Source organism: Stegodyphus dumicola, chromosome 4 (assembly GCF_044657685.1).
Source record: "Stegodyphus dumicola isolate Sdum_Otavi_A_Nest chromosome 4, ASM4465768v1".
Lineage (NCBI taxonomy): Eukaryota > Metazoa > Arthropoda > Arachnida > Araneae > Eresidae > Stegodyphus > Stegodyphus dumicola.
Window position 1 is genome coordinate 160,673,609 of NC_140771.1, and position 19,394 is coordinate 160,693,002.

At 30.8% G+C, this 19,394-nt stretch overlaps 1 protein-coding gene across 2 annotated transcripts in view; it reads left to right on the forward strand.

The window, feature by feature from the left end:
• LOC118180192 (PAT complex subunit CCDC47) overlaps nucleotides 1-19,394 on the forward strand; it is a 98,736-nt gene that overhangs the window by 19,571 nt on the left and 59,771 nt on the right. For both annotated transcript variants that reach the window (XR_015040813.1, XM_085815698.1), the window contains exons 3-6: nucleotides 1,209-1,325; nucleotides 1,503-1,677; nucleotides 5,556-5,737; nucleotides 7,209-7,310. Coding sequence is in view for 1 of the 2 variants with exons in the window: in XM_085815698.1 (XP_085671824.1) it covers nucleotides 1,209-1,325; nucleotides 1,503-1,677; nucleotides 5,556-5,737; nucleotides 7,209-7,310 (576 nt within the window). In the remaining variant the exon portion in view is untranslated. The remainder of the gene's footprint in view (nucleotides 1-1,208; nucleotides 1,326-1,502; nucleotides 1,678-5,555; nucleotides 5,738-7,208; nucleotides 7,311-19,394) is intronic.

Consider the following 19,394-nt stretch of genomic DNA (forward strand, 5'->3'; position numbering starts at 1 on the left):
TGGGGGATGAAAGCAAAAAATAATAAATAATGCTTCACTAGGTTGGTATCAGAGATATAAGTCAGTGATGTTTCAATGTGGAATGTTTCGGTCTGAGATGTATGGAAAAAAAAAAAAAAAAAGTGATTGTGGAGCCAAATTGTTGATTGTACAGGTTTATGCTAAAAAATGATTGTTTCTTCATTATAAAGATATTTTATTTAGTCCTGAAGGAAAATTAAGAATCAAGACACTTCACATGTTTTCTTATGAAAAAATATGAAATGCACATGGGTAAAGGATGGAAAAAAGAAAAAAAGATTTACGGGTGGTTTGGAGGCTTGGATATTCTGGATTTCGGACTTTGTGCTGTATAACAATTTTATATCTGGAATTAATCATTGAAATTTCTGCACTTTTTAGAGTTACTTTAACTGCACAAAAACCTATCAGTAGAATTCAGTTTTTCTGAAAGTCAAATAATTTTATAGGATAAGTATAAACAACTGAATTTTTTTTTTTTTTTTTTTTTTTTTTTTTTTTTTTTTTTTAGAAAACAGCTTGTTGAAGGTATCATGAGAAATAATTGAATAAAAAGATCCTTATTGAGCTTTCATAACATGCTTTTTTCTTCAATAAAAAATCTTTGTTTTTTATTTATGAGGTAACAGAATTTATATAAAAAAAATTACATTATCTTTAAATTCTTTTATCGATAGTAGACTTTGCTAATTAAAGTCAAAAACTTCTTGAGATGAATTCAATTAACAAAAGTGTCTTTCTGTTTATGATGAATTCCATTTGCATTGCTAAGTTTTATGATGTTGTATAGTGGTCAGCTTCTATTTAGAAATCAACGTACAAGTATATGAATATAATTTAATAGATGGAATGCAAAATTAAACATATAGAGCAAAGTTAATGTTTGAATACAACGACCTTTAAAGAATTTATGGAAATGTCACGTGGCAGGTGTAAATCATAGAAAAATGTAAAAGGGAGTGTTGGTGCATGAAAAATACAAATCGTGACAGTTACTATTATAATATATAAATTTTAATGTTTTCTAGTTTGAAACTTAAGCAGGCGAATGTTAGAAATGAAATATTGAACCTTGGTGATTTTGTGACTTCTTAGAATTAGGACTTTTCAGCAGAATCAGTGAAGGAAAAAAATGCAAGTATTTTGCAGCGTATGAAAGTTTTTATATGGCTCATATGTATTTGCAGGAAGATGGAGAAGAGTTTGAGCATTTTCAAGATGAAGAAGAGTTTGAAGGTCTGGATCAGGAAGTTCCACTTTCTAAAGGAAAGCCATCTGAAAAACCTGACCTGAAAATAACTAAAGTGAGCTATAAATATACTGACTAGTAATAGTTTTTAAATACATATACATGAAAATTATAAAATAGTTTATTAAAATAAAATTTAGATTTACATACCTTGTCTTGTTTTATTTAAATACTTGAACTTTTTATTTTATTTAGTTCTTGTTTTTAAAGTACTTGTGCATATTTATTTCAGGTTCCTTTGCATCTCAGACGAAACTGGGAGAGCTTTTATTTAGAATTCTTAATGATTGCTGGGCTCTTAGTGTATTTCATTAATTTTATTGCAGGACGTAATAAAAATCAAAAATTAGCAATGGCTTGGTTCAACTCACATCGACAGATTTTAGAGAATAATTTTGCTTTAGTTGGTATGTGTAATTAAATATTTGTATTTTAATATTTTTTGTTAGTAATTTTTGCCTTTAAAATGTAGCTGAATATATGGATGCAATTCCTTATGAATAAATGGCAACAGATGATAAAGGTAGTCCCTATTTTTAAAAATTAAATATAATCTTATGAGTGAATTGTGTAATTTTGGTTATTATTCCTATGTTTTGAAAAAGAAAATGCCTTTTTTCTTTTATTTTCAGAATAAATTACATTAAAAACTTTTTTTACTAGTACAATAGTGTCTTAATGAAAATTACCATGCCCAAATTGAACAAAAAGTGCAGAGGCTGTTCGCACATTTTTTAGACGATTTTGGTAAGCGGTAATAAAAAATCGTTTGATGCAAAAGAAGTAATTGCAAATTGTACTATGTTTTTAAAAGTCAAAATTATCGTCTGTGGTTTGAAAGTTGTGTTTTTATTCAAAATGGCGAATTTAACAAAGCAGTGGTTCAAAGGCTACATTTACGCTCTTTCCGAAGAGAAATATGCATACTCCATTATCCAAAAAGGATGTGAGAGTCATGGTTTTGTGATATCTAAAGCGTCGATAGGTAATATCATCAACAAGAAAGAAAAAAAAAAAAAAAAACGTCAAATTTGACCCTCAAGTGGGACAAAAATTCCAAACAAGTATCCAAGGAAAAAATGGACATCTTCTACTATTGCAAAGGTACGTTGTTTAATGTTAAAAGAAAATCCCTCTAGTCAAAGAACAGTTGCAAAATCATTAAAATGCTCGGTGTCCACTGTAAAGGAAATGATAAACGTTGATTTAAATCTTAAGAAAGCAAAAAACCGCAATGTGCATCGTCTTCTTCCAAAGCATATCGCTGAATGCAGGACACACTGCAGAATTCTAATGAGAAATACTTATAAAAAAAATGGAAAACAATTGTCACAATAGATGAAGCATGGGTGTATTTAAATGATTATAACAAAAAAAGAGCCGTTTATTATCATAAAAGGGGAGAAAAAAATTTAAGTACATGGTTCAAAGAATCGAAAGTTTTTCTAAGGGATTCATGATTGTTGCTGGTTTTTCTTATAATGGCAAGTTAAAAATAAAGAGAGTGCAAAAAAATGTCAAGATTAACTCCAAATACTATCAGGAACATATTTTATCGCCAATTTTTCTAAATGAAATACCATCGCTTTACCCACAGTGCCATCAATCTGTGAGACTCCATCAGGACAAAGCTAGCAGTCACACATCAAAATCCACTGTAAATTTCCTAAAAGAAATGGAACAAAAAACTGGTATCAAGGCCATACCCTTCACTGATATCCTACTAAATCTCCTGATGTGTCACCTATGGAGTTTTTTGCTTTCGGACTTTTAAAAACTGCATTATCGAAACGTTGTTCCAAAACCCTAACAGGACTCTGGAAAGCTGTTCGGGAGGAATGGGATAGAATATCTCTTCTGCCACTTCAAAAGGCATTATTATCCTAGAAATTGTGGTGTCGAAAGATAATTCAGAATAAGAGATGTCAAATAGAACATTTAAAACACAAGAATTTTATGTAATTTAGTTTTTTGAATACAATATATATCGTCTAAAAAATGTGTGAACAGCCTCTGTATTTTTATGTGCTTCCAATAACTCCATTTTTGTTTGAAAATTGACTTTCGATTCTACCATTCGATTCTGGATCTGGGAACTCATTTTAGGAATTTATCTTAATTGTCATTAATGCTGCTGGTCATGCTTCTGAAAATTTACATTTTGTCAATAAAAATGTTCTTTTACTTTCAAACAACACCTGTTCCAACAGACGAGCCAAGGCATGGTCAAGATATTGAAAGCTTATTATGTCTAATGTTCTTTTATCAGTCTTAACACAGTTTTAAAAGAGAATATGAAATTGTTTTACTGAAGTACCTTTTGAATGAACTTCAGTGTGTTGTATGAAGACTAAAACCTAAAATTATTGTAAATGCATTATCATCCTGCCCCTAAACATCACTTGTCTGCTTTCATTAGTGGATTAAGCAGCGATTAAAGTATTAAAGGCATGTTGCACCTGATATTCTTCTGCTAATATGAGCAGTACTGTAAAAATCAATGAAGATAGACTCTGAAGATAGATTCCAATTTCATTGATCTCATTGTGGAATAGATTCCAATTTCCTGTGTGTGTACCTGTTTTGCCATTAATGCAAATATTGATTCCATTTCCCTTTTGTTGTTAGGAAAAGTGAGCTAAATTTACAATTTGATGCTAAACATGTAGTATAAAGGTATCTGAAGGCATAAATTCAGGTGAGCAGTGATTACAGTAACCATGAAACCAAAAAAGATTAAAAATTACTTAAATCTGTGAAATATGGATTGGCAAAAATTTTGACATCAGTGCAAAATTTCTTCACAACCATATCATCTATAGTTTTAGAGTAAATTCTATGTACGCTAAAATTGTTTGTGAGTATTATTAATCTTTGTATCATGCTTAGCATCATAAATTTTAATTCTACTCATATTGAAGTATGTTCTTTATATGGAGACAATGGGTAATCATATAACTGTCTTATGTTAATATTGTGTCTATAAAAAATTTCTCATTATTAGTGACATCTTGTTTCCCATTATTAATGTAGAAATGAATTATTGTGTAAGTGGGATATTTCTATTTAAATTACTTGAGTGTTCTTGGAAATGTTTAAAAGTTTATAATTATATGGTTTTTCTTCTATGTTACTGTGTTATGTTATTTATTATTTTATATACAGCAGTCTTTTTGCTCTGGTGGCTGGTACATAAGTTACCAAAAGATGAGAGTATATTAAATCCAGTTTTTACTGTATTGACCATCTGTTAAAATACCCTTTTTCTGTAAGACATGAGAGGTTATTACAAGTTCTACTTATATTGTATTATGAAGTAAATGGTTATATTTGCATACCTGCAAAGTAGAAGTGTTAGTAGTTTTTATTGCAATTTTATGTTATATTTTGAATTTAAAAAATATATATACTTCTACATAGCACATTTTCACTTTTATGTTAAAGCAAAACATTTTTATGAATTCTTTCAGCTTGAGTTGAAATAAGGAAATTAAGCTTAATGGAGCTGAAATAGCAGAAAAGAATTTCTTTAATTTATGTGAGATAATTTTTTTTAAGATTCCCAAACTTTCAAGTTAACACAAGAAATCTAAAGTAACACTAGTTTAAGCTAAAACTAAATATGATAAGATAAACATATAATTTATACAAAGTTATGTTGTGACTTTTCTCCTTTGCCTGACAGTAACATCAAAACGAGTCCCCGAATTCCTGAATTATAACTAAGAAACAAGGATTGCACCTGTTGTTCTCTTGGGCTTTGGATTCTTATCCCTGAAATTATAGCATCTCATCTCTTTTGAATTTATCAAGAGGGCCAGATCTCTATTGTGTGTAACTACTTCTATGTTTGGATCTGCTTATTTCAGTAACAAAAGTTAAGGTGAATCATCTATTAAAAGATTAATAAAAAGGCTTGAAATATGCTTGATACTGTATTGATGTATATTTCTGTTATACACTTCAATCATTGTCTAAAAGAAAATAGAATGCCCCCTTTTTTATTATTATTATCATTATTAAAGCAAAAATCTTCTTTGTAGTTATCTTGATTAACAAAAACAGGTATTAGCATAACTTTTGTAAAAGCAAAATCACTACATAACCGAACATTTTCAGAGCATAGAAAACCCTGCAAAATCTATTAAGAAAATCAAGGCTTAAAATTTAAGTAGCTATTTTTTTTATCTTTAAAATAGCAAATCATTAATTGAAAATATTAATACTCTTCTTGTGTTATATTGAAATAATATTATTGATTTTAATCAAAAATTTGTGTTTTCAGGGGATGATGGTAAAAAAGAAATTGAAAATCCTGGCCTTCAAAAAGAATCTGAAAATATTTACACACTCTGGTGTAGTGGCAGAGTATGTGTAGAAGGAATGCTTGTTGAATTAAAATTTTTAAAACGTCAAGATTTAGTTAGTGTTATATCTAACATGCTAAGACCTGCATCTGATCAAATTGTGAGTTAATCTTTATTTTCTTTAATAGAATATCATAGTTTTCTTATGCATTTTAATGTATTGTTGGGTGTCTAAAGTAACTGGGCATGCTGCTAAAAAGGAAATATTCAAAAATAAGGGAAATAATATAGCATATAATACAGGTTTTACCCATTTGAGGTAGTGACAAGGTGTAATTTCTGCTCCAAAATCTTTAATGACTGAATTAATTGTATTTCACTTCATTTCTTTTTTCTGAAACATTTTTTGGATAATTATTATTGTTTGTTGGAATTTAGTAATTAGTTTTTAATCAAAATGTGTGTCAGAAATATCCAGAGTAGTAGACTGAATATCTCATCCAGAATACTCAGCCAGTCTGTTTACTGGGATTTCAGTTTCTAGACTTAATAAAATACCTAGATAAGATAATAAAATACCACACTGAAGTGTGGGTATAATTTCAACTTTTTTGTGTGTGCATAACCAAATATATATATATTAAAATAAATCATTTCTTCTTGTTCCATTTCTATATATTTCTTTTATTGCAAAGTGTTTATTACTGAAGCTCACATTTGATAAATAGTACTCTAGCTGACTTTGATAAATAGCGAGCATGCTGTGTATCCAAATGATATAAAATTTGGTATAATTGCTTTTCATGCTGGAGGTTTTTGTTTAGTATGAAAACTTGTGTAGTTCTAAATTTTAATGCTCAAAGTAGCAGTAAAATTAAGTAATATAGCTCTAAGTAGCTAAAGGCAAAAACAGTGTTTAACTGCATAAAAAACTATATGCAATTGAGCCTTGATATAAAATACAAGCTAAGCAATTAAGTATTAAGGTGCTAAATAATTAGTAATTACTAAACAAAAAAAATTATAAAATAAAATAAAATTAATATGCGTAACATATTATTAAAATTTAACTAACACAATTCCTAGATTTTATGATAATCACAATTCAGCAATTATTTTCTTGTGTCATTTATTAAATGATGGTTTGATTCTAATTCCAAAAATTATGCAATAGAAGGTTAATCTTTATTACAATTCTGCATTTGAATTCCATGTGTTTTACATATTTTTTTTTTTTTTTTTAACCTTCCTTCTTGAAATATGCTAATACGGTGCTTGGATTGATGTCTGCATTTGTTTAAAATTAGTATTTTTAGTGTACGAGATTTCATTAATGGTAAAAAATTAATATTTTAATGCTGAATGGACTCATTATTGAAGGATTGTACCCACCTGACTATTTTTTGTTGTTTATATGTATTTTCCTAAGTTACCAAGTTATTTAACTAAAATAACAGTAATACAGTCATTGGTGGCATTTTGAAAATTCTAGTTGCTTAAGTCTTCAATCCATACAAGAAGTAAAGAATTCTGAGTGTTTATAGCAATCTTTTCTTTTTTTGTGAAATTCGCTTAGTCTAGGTGTTATTATTATGTGCTCTTTGTATGTAATAAACATGCATTTCTTTTAGATTGTGAAGGTCACTATGAGTCCAGATGCAATGGACAACTTTGTATTTTGCATTGCAAATAAGAAGACTGCTGCACGTTTAGTAAAGGAAATGAGTGACCTCGTAAGTTCCAGTATTGTGGTTAATTTCTTACGTTGTAAAATTTTGTGTAGCTTTCTGTTTTTCTTTGACGGTATTTATATGCACATGTATTTAATGCAAAATTTCATGGTAAAATTAGTCTTAAAACATGCATTATTAACATTGCGAAATATGCTTAAAATTATATAATTCAAGATTGATAAAAAGATAACATTTTGGGGAAAAAAAAAGACGGAAAACTTGTCATTAATAAAATTAACAAATTAATTTCTGATCTGATAACTAACTAGCATTTCATGATGTTTGACAGAACTGTTTTTTTCCCTAAATTTTAGATCTTTGTAAGTAACAAATATTGCTGAAGTATTTAAGAAAATGATGACAAAAATGGTAAGCTTGAAAATTAAAATTGCCTAAAATTACTGGTACAGTCAAAAGTCGTTAATTCGGACACCCATAATCCGGAATGATCTATAATCCGGACCTCAAAGCTACAAAATTTCTGCGCATGCGTCGCATTGACGCATGCGCGTAAGACCTTTACTGCTGCGAATTTGCGTGTGCGCAAAATACGTTTACGAATGCGCGATTAATGTATAACGGACAGGATAAGCTAAGCTAAAATTATCTAATTATCTATTTCAATTAATGTTGCAGATTGCGTTGTTCCTTAATTTTCGAATTGGATACGGATTATTATTTTTTGCAGACTGTTAGAGCAATTTTATAAAAGTAAGCTTGAACTTTCGATTATGTCAAATAGAATTTCCGATATATATTTACTAATATGTAAAAGATATACAAAGCGAAAGTATCTTTCGGAGTCCATTAAACAAAAAGTGGAATTGCTGCAAAAAATGGATAAAGGCATATCCTTTGTTTCTCTAACTATTCCGAAATCTGTTAAACTTAAACGTTTGTTTATCTTTAACGCCGGGCGAATTGGAAGTTGATCTGTCAGCACTATCCTTATCTTAAGGGCAGATGTTTTTTTTTTTTTTTTGGGGGGGGCTTATAATTGCTTACTCAATGTAGTATTTCATCTCGATGTACTCCGTCTTTGATATGATTTAAATCAAATGCCTCGTCATTATAATTCGCTTCCGATAGCGAAGAAAGTAACAGAGGTTATTGAAAACGAAAAAATTTCGATTGACAAATTAGTCGGTATTCTCGACACAGCAATTATAGGACTTGAACAGCGGAACTTTGTAACTGAACGAGAAATTATGTCTGTTTATAGAATTAAAGAGAATGTATTATCACATAAAAAAACGAAGCAATTTAAACAACTTACATTGAAAGAAATGTTTAATAAAGTAAACAAATAAATATTAAGCTTTTTTTTGTAAATTTTGATACCCTTTAGATCATAATTGTTCTTTATTTCGTAAATTACGGTTTCATATTTTTAATTTTATAATTTCTGCATGCCATTTTACCAGATTTAAACTGATGATCTATAATCCGGAATCACCGAAGTCCCGACGAGTCCGGATTAACGACTTTTGACTGTATAAATATTCCATATAGCTTACCAGTCCTTCCAGTAAAACTGAAAAACTTTTGATTTTTCATCTTATCTTCTAGCATGGTGGTAAATCAGCATATCTCCTAATTTCTAATTTATATTAATGTAGATCATCTCTTTGCAGGTACAGCTTTAGAAAAGCTGTTGGTCTCTAAAATGTTTAAGGAAAAGAAAATGTTACAATGCAAATTCTAATGACAGATTCTTAAAAAGCCTAAGACAGTAACATGTCTAAGCAAGGGCATATCTGGAAAGGGGCAAGGTTAAACATCTGTTCTTGGGCACAGCATCTAAAGGGTGCTAAACTGTGTCTAAGAAAGACTGGGAATAGCCTTTTCTCTCAGAGGCCAGGTACAGGGAGAAGTAGGTAAAACATCAGATATTTTCCATTGGTTGTACAGGTATAGTCTTATCATACTAATTGTGCAGCTTCACCTCTGTTTTAATGGAGAACATCTCAGAGAATAAATCTGAGGTCTCCCAGCTGCTTTCCTCTTATAGCTAAAACACTCGAGAGGATTTAAGCTCTATGAACATCTATGCTTTCTACAAGATTCAAAGCTGAGCCTAACGATATTAAAATCAGCATCGCTAACTACTATACCAATGAGGGTATACTTCTTAGGTGCAGGGTTCGTACGGTCCTTAAGAGTCCTTAATTTTGGCCAAAATCAGTAGAAGGTCCTTAATTTTAATTATCTGAAATTTCTGTTTGTTTTTACGACTGCCATTTTGAGTGTGAATTAGCACTTAAAAGGAATATTTTTGGCAATTCGCTCACATATATGGTTATCTTTTGAATGGGTTCGTGGGTTATAATTTGTTTCTATTTCTAATATAAATCATGAGATACTTGAGTTTTTAAGCAAGAAGTGAAACATAAGCATTTCAAAATTCTTTTTGTGTAATAAAGAGCTCTTAAACAATTTTCGCTTTTGGGATGTGAATTCTTTTATTAAACGGTTCTAAATTTGGCAACTTGTCAACATTTTGGCAATTTTAAGATCAATTTCTATAGAAAATTTTTAATTTCAAGATCTGTTAATTTTTCAATTTTTTTTTTAAATTTTAGCATTAATAAATTTCATTCAAATAATGGTAATATATTCAAATTATATTAAAAAAATAACATTAAAATAAAACATTTTTATTTTTCACTGTCATATTATAAAGTTTTATTTTGGCAACTTATTATACAATATTTTGAATCTGAAAAATACTCAAGGTATAATGCTATGAAGCACAATTTACAAAACAGCTCTTAGCAAAAGCAAAATTAGCTATGTAATTAATTAAAAAATCTTTTTAATTTTTTCATAGTAAGTGTTTTTCCCGTGTATTGTCTCAGAATATTCAAAATTATCAGAATATGCATCAGTTTTCTCTATAAAATTAACTTTACACTTTTTCTGTCCTTTTTTTCCCCAAAATATTTCTGGCTTTTTGCTGTTACAGAATTGGTTGGGATAATTTTTCTTTAGTATTTTTCACATTGCAGCTTGGAAAATTTAGAAGGATTTGAAGGCAAGATTTATAGATGTACGATTCTAGAAGATTCATGAAATATGTGACAAAATGAAAAGTGTCTCCATGGTATCAATGCGTAATGGATGTATTTTACAGAAAGTTTGCAATAAATTTGACTTTTTGGAGAATGTCTGGAAGAACAATGAAGACATAATATTTGAATGTTTTACTTCTGATACTAGAATCTTTTTCTTAACATCTTCCTTTTATTTTCTCTACTTTTCACTAGACACAAACATGGAAAATATCAAAAATGCTTCTAATCTTATCACTTGGACAGACATTATAGAAAGGGATTTTTTTATTAATAAAGAAATTGAAAACTTATAATTTAAAAGATTCATCTAATATGTCTTAATGTATCATGCACAGAGCTAACACTAAGCATTTTCCCATCTGATGCAGTCTCTGTGGATCCTAAATTCGACTGCATAGTGCCTTTCTATATTCTGCTTCCAATGCCTGCTCTAAATTCTAAAAGCTTTGCCATTTCTAGATTTTGTTTGGTGTGTCACTAAATTCTAAAAATTATTCCACACCAGCTCTGTAACCGGTCTTTACCATATATGTTTCATATTGCTTCTGAATTTCATAGTACTAAAGAAATTAGTCACTTTTTCTATACATTCTAAATGCATTTACTGTTTTTTAGAAAAACACAAATCCTTAATTAACCTGCGGGAAAGCTTGTGGGGTGTATCATACCCCACCCCACCCCTACATAAAAGTGGAATATTCCTAACTTGTGAAACTGAAATTCCATGCTGCTTTCAGTAGCTGAGTTTCTTGTTGTGGTTGACTTTCAGAACCGCTTTTTCTTTGCCTGTGTGTTTCAGAAAAAGATTTATCGGTATTTTGTTGGAACTGGGGTATGACACACCCCACGTGCCTGTCCGCATGTTTTTCTGACTGAATATTTAGTTCAGAAATTTATTTCTAGAGTGTAACAGTAAATATTTTTACTCGCAAGTCATTTTAAAGTACTTGACATTAAATTCTTAAAAATTTCTAACCACATTATGGTAAAAAGAATGACTCCCTATGAATTGGAGATGCAACGCCTGTGAGATTTATTAGAAATATTTGAAAGCAATGAAGATTGGATTTCGGAAACTGAAGATGAAACTAGGAATATTTTCTACACTGTTTTGGTTTTGAAAAAAATAAAACATTAATTCCTGATGTTCCTAAAAAAGGAAAAACTGTTCTTATGCTTTCAACATTATATAACGATCATACTATAGATGATACTATTGGAGAAAAAACGTCAGGTATTATATGTTTTTATAATATGACTAAAGGAGCAGTGGATATGTGAGATGAAATGTTAGCCATTATTCAATTGCCAGAATAACAAGGAGGTTGCCAATGGTAATTTTCTTTCATGCACTCAATGTTGCTGTAATGAATGCTTGAATTATATTACATTCAACTGCTAATCCGCCAACCAGAAACAGAAGTCTGTTTTTGAAGGACTCAGCATTACAATTAATGAAAAAAAGTATTTAACAAATATCAGAGATTAATACTTTACCAAGAAACTGACGTACTGCTTGCAAAACTAAAGCAGAAGTTTCGACGAAGAATTAAAACAAATACATGAAATTCGAAACAACTAAGTATGAAAGATGTGATAAATTGCCCTCGCGCCAAGGACAGAAGAACGTGAATGCAATGTTTAAAATGTGAAAACATTCTGTGCCAAGAACACATGAATGTATTTTGTTCAAAGTGTAAAGAAATAAAATAAGCATTGCATATTAAAGATGCAATGAAACTTAGAGGCATGATGTTTATTTTTTTATTATTTTCATTTATCTTAATTTTAACTCTAAGATTATTTTGGAAATTAATTTTTTGAAACCCAATTATTATTCACGCATTTATAATACACGAGAACAAGAAAAACAGCTTTAAAACTAAATAAAACTATTTTTATCTTATTTTAAATATTGAAGTACCCCATGCGCCCACTCTAGTAATTTTTCTTGGTACGACTTCGGCCGGGTTAAATCCAAAAATTCTAAAATGAAAAGAAAACATGCTGAAGAAACAAACTGAATACATAAAGGAAATTATTCTTCAAAGATATGGGCAGTTATTATTATGTAAGTTACCCAATTGTTTATGATTTCAGCCTTTACTTTAATTTTCCATTTCTTTTTCCTCATATGATAGAGTTACTGAGCCAGATTAAATTAAAATTAAATTGTATAATCTTTGACCACTAGTCCACATTTTTAGTTTGTTCACATCTATTGGGGTTTTGGACTATTTAACCAGGGTTCGTACGGTCCTTAAGTGTCCTTAAAAGTCCTTAGATTTTGTGGAATCGATTTTTGGTTTTTAAAAGTCCTTAATTTTGGCCCAAATCAGCAGAAGGTCCTTAATTTTAATAATCTGAAATTTCTGTCTGTTTTTATAACTGCCATTTTGAGTGTGAATTAGTATTTTGGAGGAATATTTTTGGCGATTCACTGACATATATGGCTATCTTTTGAATGGATTCATAGGTTATAATTTGTTTTTATTTCTATTATAAACGATGGGATACTCAAGTTTAGTGAAGCATAAGCATTTCGAAATTCATTTTTTGTAATAAAGAGCTCTTAAACAACTTTTTGCTTTTAGAGATGCGAGTTCTTTTATTAAACGGTTCTAAATTTGGCGACTTATCAACATTTTGGCGATTTTAAGATCAGTTTCTATAGAAAATTTTTAATTCTGAGATCTGAGATTTTTTTCGACGATTTTTTTTAAAATGTCGTAGCATTGATAAATTTCATTAAAATAATGGTGATATACTGAAATTTTATTTAAAAAAATAACATTAAAATAAAACATTTTTATTTTTCGCTGTCATATTATTAAAGTTTCATTTTGGCAACTTATTATACAATATTTTGAATTTGAAATATAAACAAGATATAATGCTATAAAGCAGAAGTTATGAAACAGCTCTTAGCAAAAGCAAAATTAGCTATGTAATTAATTCAAATGTCTTCTTAATTTTTTCATAGTAAGAGTTTTTACCATGTAATTGTCTCAGAAATATGCATCAGTTTTCTCCATAAAATTAATTTTACACTTTTTCTCTCCCTCCTTCCCCCCCCCCAAAAAAAATATTTCTGGCTTTTTGCTGTTACAGAATTGGTAGAGATAATTTTTCTTTAGGATTTTAGACATTGCAGCTTAGAAAATTTAGAAGGATTTGAAGGCAAGATTTATAGACCCACGATTCAAGAAATATGTAACAAAGTTGAAAATGTCTCCATGGTATCAACACGTAATGGATGTATTTTACAGAAAGTTTGCAATGAATTTCTTACCTTTTGGAGAACGTCTGGAAGAACAATGAAAACATATTTGAATGTTTTACTCTGATACTAGAATCTTTTTCTAAACATGTATAGCTTCCCTTTATTTTCTTTACTTTTCAGTAGACACAAGCATGGAAAATATCAAAAATGCTTCCAATCTTATAAAATGGGCAGGCGTCATAGAACGAGATTTTTTATTAATAAGGAAATTGAAAACCTAAATTTAAAAGATTCATCTAATATGTCTTAATGCATCATACATGTAGCTGTCACTAGGCATTTTCTCACCTGATGCAATCTCTGTGGATCCTAAATTCTGTTGCCTATTGCCTTATAAGGTATTTCTCCCGCTTTGTAGCGTGCCTTGGTGGTGTAACGGTGGCACGCTGGGCCGATATTCCAGAGGTCCATGGTTCGATTCCCGTCGAAGGTGTTTGCTATTTTTCACCTTTTCTGCCACTAAAAAAATCCTAATGTTTCTACAAGTGGTGCCCGAACTAAAAGGGTTGTGGATGATTATTCTCCGCACCCAGGATTTGGCGACTAGGTCCCCTAAAACCCTAGTTGCCCTTTAAAAAGGACGGTATATAAGGTATTTCTTCCACTTTCCTATGCTCCTTCGTGGTGTAGTGGTTCTGCACACTGGACCAGTATTCCAGAGGTCCGCGGTTTGATTCCCGGCGAAGGCGTTGCTAATTTTTCATCTCTCTGGCTTCCAAAAATTCCTAATGTCTCTACAGTTCTAAATTATGCTTTCAATGCTTGCTATAAATTCTAAAAGTTTTGCCATTTCTAGATTTTGTTGTTCGGTATGCCATTTCTAGATTTTGTCGTTCGGTTGAATGTTCATATTACTAAAGAAATAAAATTAGCTGCTTTTTATATACATTCTAAATGTATTTAGTGTTTTTTAGAATAACAGAAATCCTTAATTAAATCCAAAAATTATAAAATGAAAAGGAAACATGTTGAAGAAAGAAACTAAATACATAAAGAAAATTAATCTTCAAAGATGTGTGCAAAGATATGTGATATATACATATATTATGATATTATGTAAATTACCCAATTGTTTATAATTTTAGCCTTTACTATAATTTCCCATTTCTATTTCCTCGTATGATAGAGTTACTGAGCCAGATTAAATTTAAATTAAATTGTATAATCTTTAGCTACTAGTCCACATTTTTAGTTTGAGTTTGATTGTTCTTGTTTAATTATGTCACAGTGAGCTGTAATTGGTTTTGTTAGCATCAGAACATGCCTTTATGTTCTAGGTTCTTTTTTAAGGCTTTGTCTGATATCGTAGTTACTTTCAAACATATCGATAATATGCTTCATGTCTGTTGGGGGGTTTTGAACTATTTAACTTTTACCAGATCAATTAAACCCTCATAGGTACATTGTGGAGAGGTTGACAAGTTAGGAGATAAAGCATGCAGAAACTAGCGAGAGCATTTGTTTGCATATTGAGGCAAATCTCTTAATTGTTAGAAAAGATGCTTAAAGAAAAGGAAATCGATATATAGTAGCCAAAATGTTTGGGAAGGCTTCAAATTAAAATGACGGATAAATATTTTGTCGAGTGTTGTTGTTACTAAACATGAATGTTTTGTAGCTTTTAATCTGTTATTATCCTAATAACTTTTAAGAATCAATGTCATAAATTACATGTATTTTAAACTGTGAAATTTTATTAGATTTTGATTTTAATAGAGCTTTTTAAAAAAAATATTGTTAAAATAAAATTTAATAGTGGCCATGTAAATCCATAATAACTAAGGTTATCAAACTACCCATTTTAATTATTTATAACTAACTGCTTACCCTTAAAAAGTATCTCTACATATTAAAGCGAGTTATTGCCTTTCATTAATACTCGCTGTGGTTACAAGATAAAACACAAAAATGTAAAAATTCAAGTAAAACTTATTCTTTGCATCTAGTGAGACTTAAAATAGTACAAAACAACTTATCACCTCTATTGCTTTAATGGCTTATTGAACCTTAAAGTATATTAACTGGGTTACAACCCCTGAAACTTGACACGAGGCTACGACACTAACTGCATCAAACAGAGCCTGACAAACTTTCAATACTTGCCATCTGGGCCTACATCAGGCCTTTCAGGTTTGTTCTAATGAGCAGGTCTATCTCTAGACAAGCAGCAGCGGTTACAATATTCAGTCTTTTTTTATGAATCATGCTGATTATGATCTTACTTCTAATTTTAACCTATGCCATTTGACATAAAATCTACCTGCTATTAACTAAATCTCTAGACTGACCAAGTATGTGACAAAATGAGACATAAAAAAAATCAACATAAAGCTAACTGTTAGTAAATGTCACTTATCTTCTTTCAAATATTCCCAACTAGTATAAGTGTATTTAATGCTTTTTGATAAATTTCATAAAGTTAATTTTATTCTCAAACTTATTAATAATTATGTTAATTAATTCATGTTTAATAATATTGCATACTACTTATTTTATTTTTAGGATGGTATTACAAAAGTGAAATTCAGGCATAGATAACATTTTTAGTTGAATTTATTCAGTTTCCATTTGCTCATAGGTCTTTAATTTTTTTCCTTAATGGTCCTTAAAAGTACTTAATTTCCGTGTTCAGAAATGTGTACGAACCCTGTTAACTTTTACCAGATCAAGTAAACCCTCATAGGTACATTGTGGAGAGGTTGACAAGTTAGGAGATAAAGCATGCAGAAACTAGCGAGAGCATTTGTTTGCATATTGAGGTAAATCTCTATTGTTAGAAAAGATACTTAAAGGAAAGGAAATCGATATAAACTAACCAAAATGTTTGGGAAGATTTCAAATTAAAATAATGGATAAATATTTTGTTGAGTGTTGTTGTTACAAAACAAAACTGTTTTGTAGTTTTTAATGTGTAATTGTTCTAATATCGTTTCAGAATCAGTGTCATAAATTACATGCATCTTAAACTGTGAAATTTTATTAGATTTTAATAGGGCTTTTTTAACAAATATTGTTAAAAAATAAAATTTAATAATAAAATTTTTAAAGTGGCCATGTAAATCCATAATGACTAAGGTTACCTATTTACCTAATTTAATTATTTATAACTAACTGCCTATCCTTAAAAATTATCTCTACATATTAAAGTGAGTTATTGCCTTTCATTAATACTCACTGTGGTCACAAAATAAAACCCAAAAATGTAGAAATTCAAGTAAAACTTATTCTTTGCATCTAGTGAGACTTAAAGTAATACAAAATAACTCATCACCTCTGGTCCTTTATAATGGCTTATTGGAACCAGAAAGTACACTCATGTCCATAAATTAAGGATAATTCGGAGTCACACGGAAGTCGAACTCTAAAATAAATATATCAACTGTAAAATCACTACACACATCTCAAAGAATCATATGCAAATTTCAGGAAGTAACCAGATAACACCGATGGTACGTCACAATGACGAGAGTGTTAGAGGGTGATATATAAGGAATACAGGCAAAAAAATAAAATCGTTCGCAGGCGCTTTATAAGCATTTCAGTGCAATAACCGAATAATTATGACACAAAGGACGCATTTGGATGATTTTTTACGTGGTAGAATTACCAGCCGTCTGGAATGTGGGCGTACCAAAATGGATGTATCAGACGAACTTGGAATTGCCCAGAGTGTCATCTCCAGGCTTTGGCAACGATTCCAAGATGAAGGTAATGTGAGTAGACGTTACAGCACAGGTCGCCCCAGAGTTACAACGCCGAATGAGGACCGGTATTTGGCAGTTACTGACAAAAGAAACAGCCAGAGCACAGCCTCAGACTTGTCACGTCAGCTCTCTTCAGCCACTGGTACGACAATTTCAAGGCAGACCGTGTACAGACGATTAGGGCAGATTGGTCTATATGCTCGTAGACCTGCCAGATGTGTTCCACTTACTGCAACTCACTGTCGCCTGCGGTTAGCCTGGAGTAGAGAGCATGCATTATGGACACCGCAACAGTGGGCTTGTGTGATATTTTCTGACGAGTCCAGGTTTAGCTTGCAGTCTGATTCTCGCCTGCCTTTCATATGGAGAGCTCCAGGTACCCGTTACCACCAAGAAAACATCATTGAACGACACCGTTACAGTGGCGCAGGAGTGCTCGTTTGGGGTGGAATTGTTCTGGGTTCCAGAACTGACCTGCATGTTCAAATTGGAACCATGACGAACCAAATCTATCGGGACGTCATTCTGGAACAACATGTACGTTTGTTTCGGGGCACCATGTGCGCACAATTTCTGTTTATGGATGACAACGCCCGTCCTCACCGTGCAAACATCGTAAGCGAATGCCTTCAATCAGAGAATATCACCCGTATGGACTGGTCAGCATTCTCCCCGGACTTGAGTCCAGTAGAGCACGTGTGGGATATGCTTGGCCGACGAGTTGCATATCGTCAACCTCCTCCTACATGTCTACCAGAACTTCGGAGAGCATTGCTTTTTGAGTGGTGTAATATTCCCCAAGATAAGATCCATAATTTGATATTCGGGATGCTTAGGCGTTGTACGGACTGTATTGCTTCATCTGGGAGACATACAATGTATTAACAATCATAAACCATGTAATATTGGTTTTTTGTAAATAGGTTTTTTTTTTTTTTTTTTTTTTTTTTTTTTTTTTTTTGTAATTTGCTCCAGGGAGAAACAATCGCTAATTTTTTTAATAATATGAAACATATAGCATCTTTTTTTGCTCTTTACCTTTTGTTTAATAAATAAGCTTTACAAATAAGTCAAATTTATTTTGCTTCTAACTGTTCCTTTCCCTGATTTTGCATTATCCTTAATTTATGGACATCAGTGTATATTAACTGGGTTACAACCCTTGGATCTCTATACAAAGCTATGATACTACCTGCATCAAACAGAGCCTGACTAACTTTCAACACTTGCCAACCATGCCTGCATCAGGCCATTCAGGTTTGTTCTAATCAGCAGGTCTCTCTCTAGACAAGCAGCAGCAGTGATAACATTGTCTTTTGTTATGAATCATGCTGATTATGATCTTACTTCTCATTTTAACCTATGCCATTTGATATAAAATCTACCTGCTATTTACTAAACCTCTAGACCAGTGGTTCTCAACCTTTTCACTAACATGTAAATCTAAACAAAAATTGAAAACTTTTAGTACCACCACTACAAAGTACTACTACCACCACCACTCTTGAACAAAGCTCAGATCACATAAATTTACGAGTGTTAGAGAAAAAACTCTAACACTCGTAAATTTAATGTTAAGGATGTTGGGGTTTTAATTTTTAAATGGTGGGGATAATTAATAAGGATGTAATAAGAATGTTGGATTATTAATTAATAAGGATGTCGGATTAATAATTAATAAGGATGTTGGGGTTTTAATTTTTGAAATAAATAGTTTAAAATACTTTGCTTCTTTGTGTACCTTTTTTTTTTTCGTACCACCAGTTGAGAACCTCTGCTCTAGACTGACCAAGTATGTGACAAAATGAGACAAAAAAAAAACAATCAGCATAAAGATAACTATTAGTAAAACGTAAATGTCATTTATTTTCTTTCAAATATGTCCAATCTATTATAAGTGTAAAATATTTAATGCTACTTGATGAACTGCATGAAGTTTATTTTATTCTCAAACTTATTAATAATTATGTTAATTAATTCATGTTTAGTAATAATGCATACTACATAAGGATCTATTTTATTT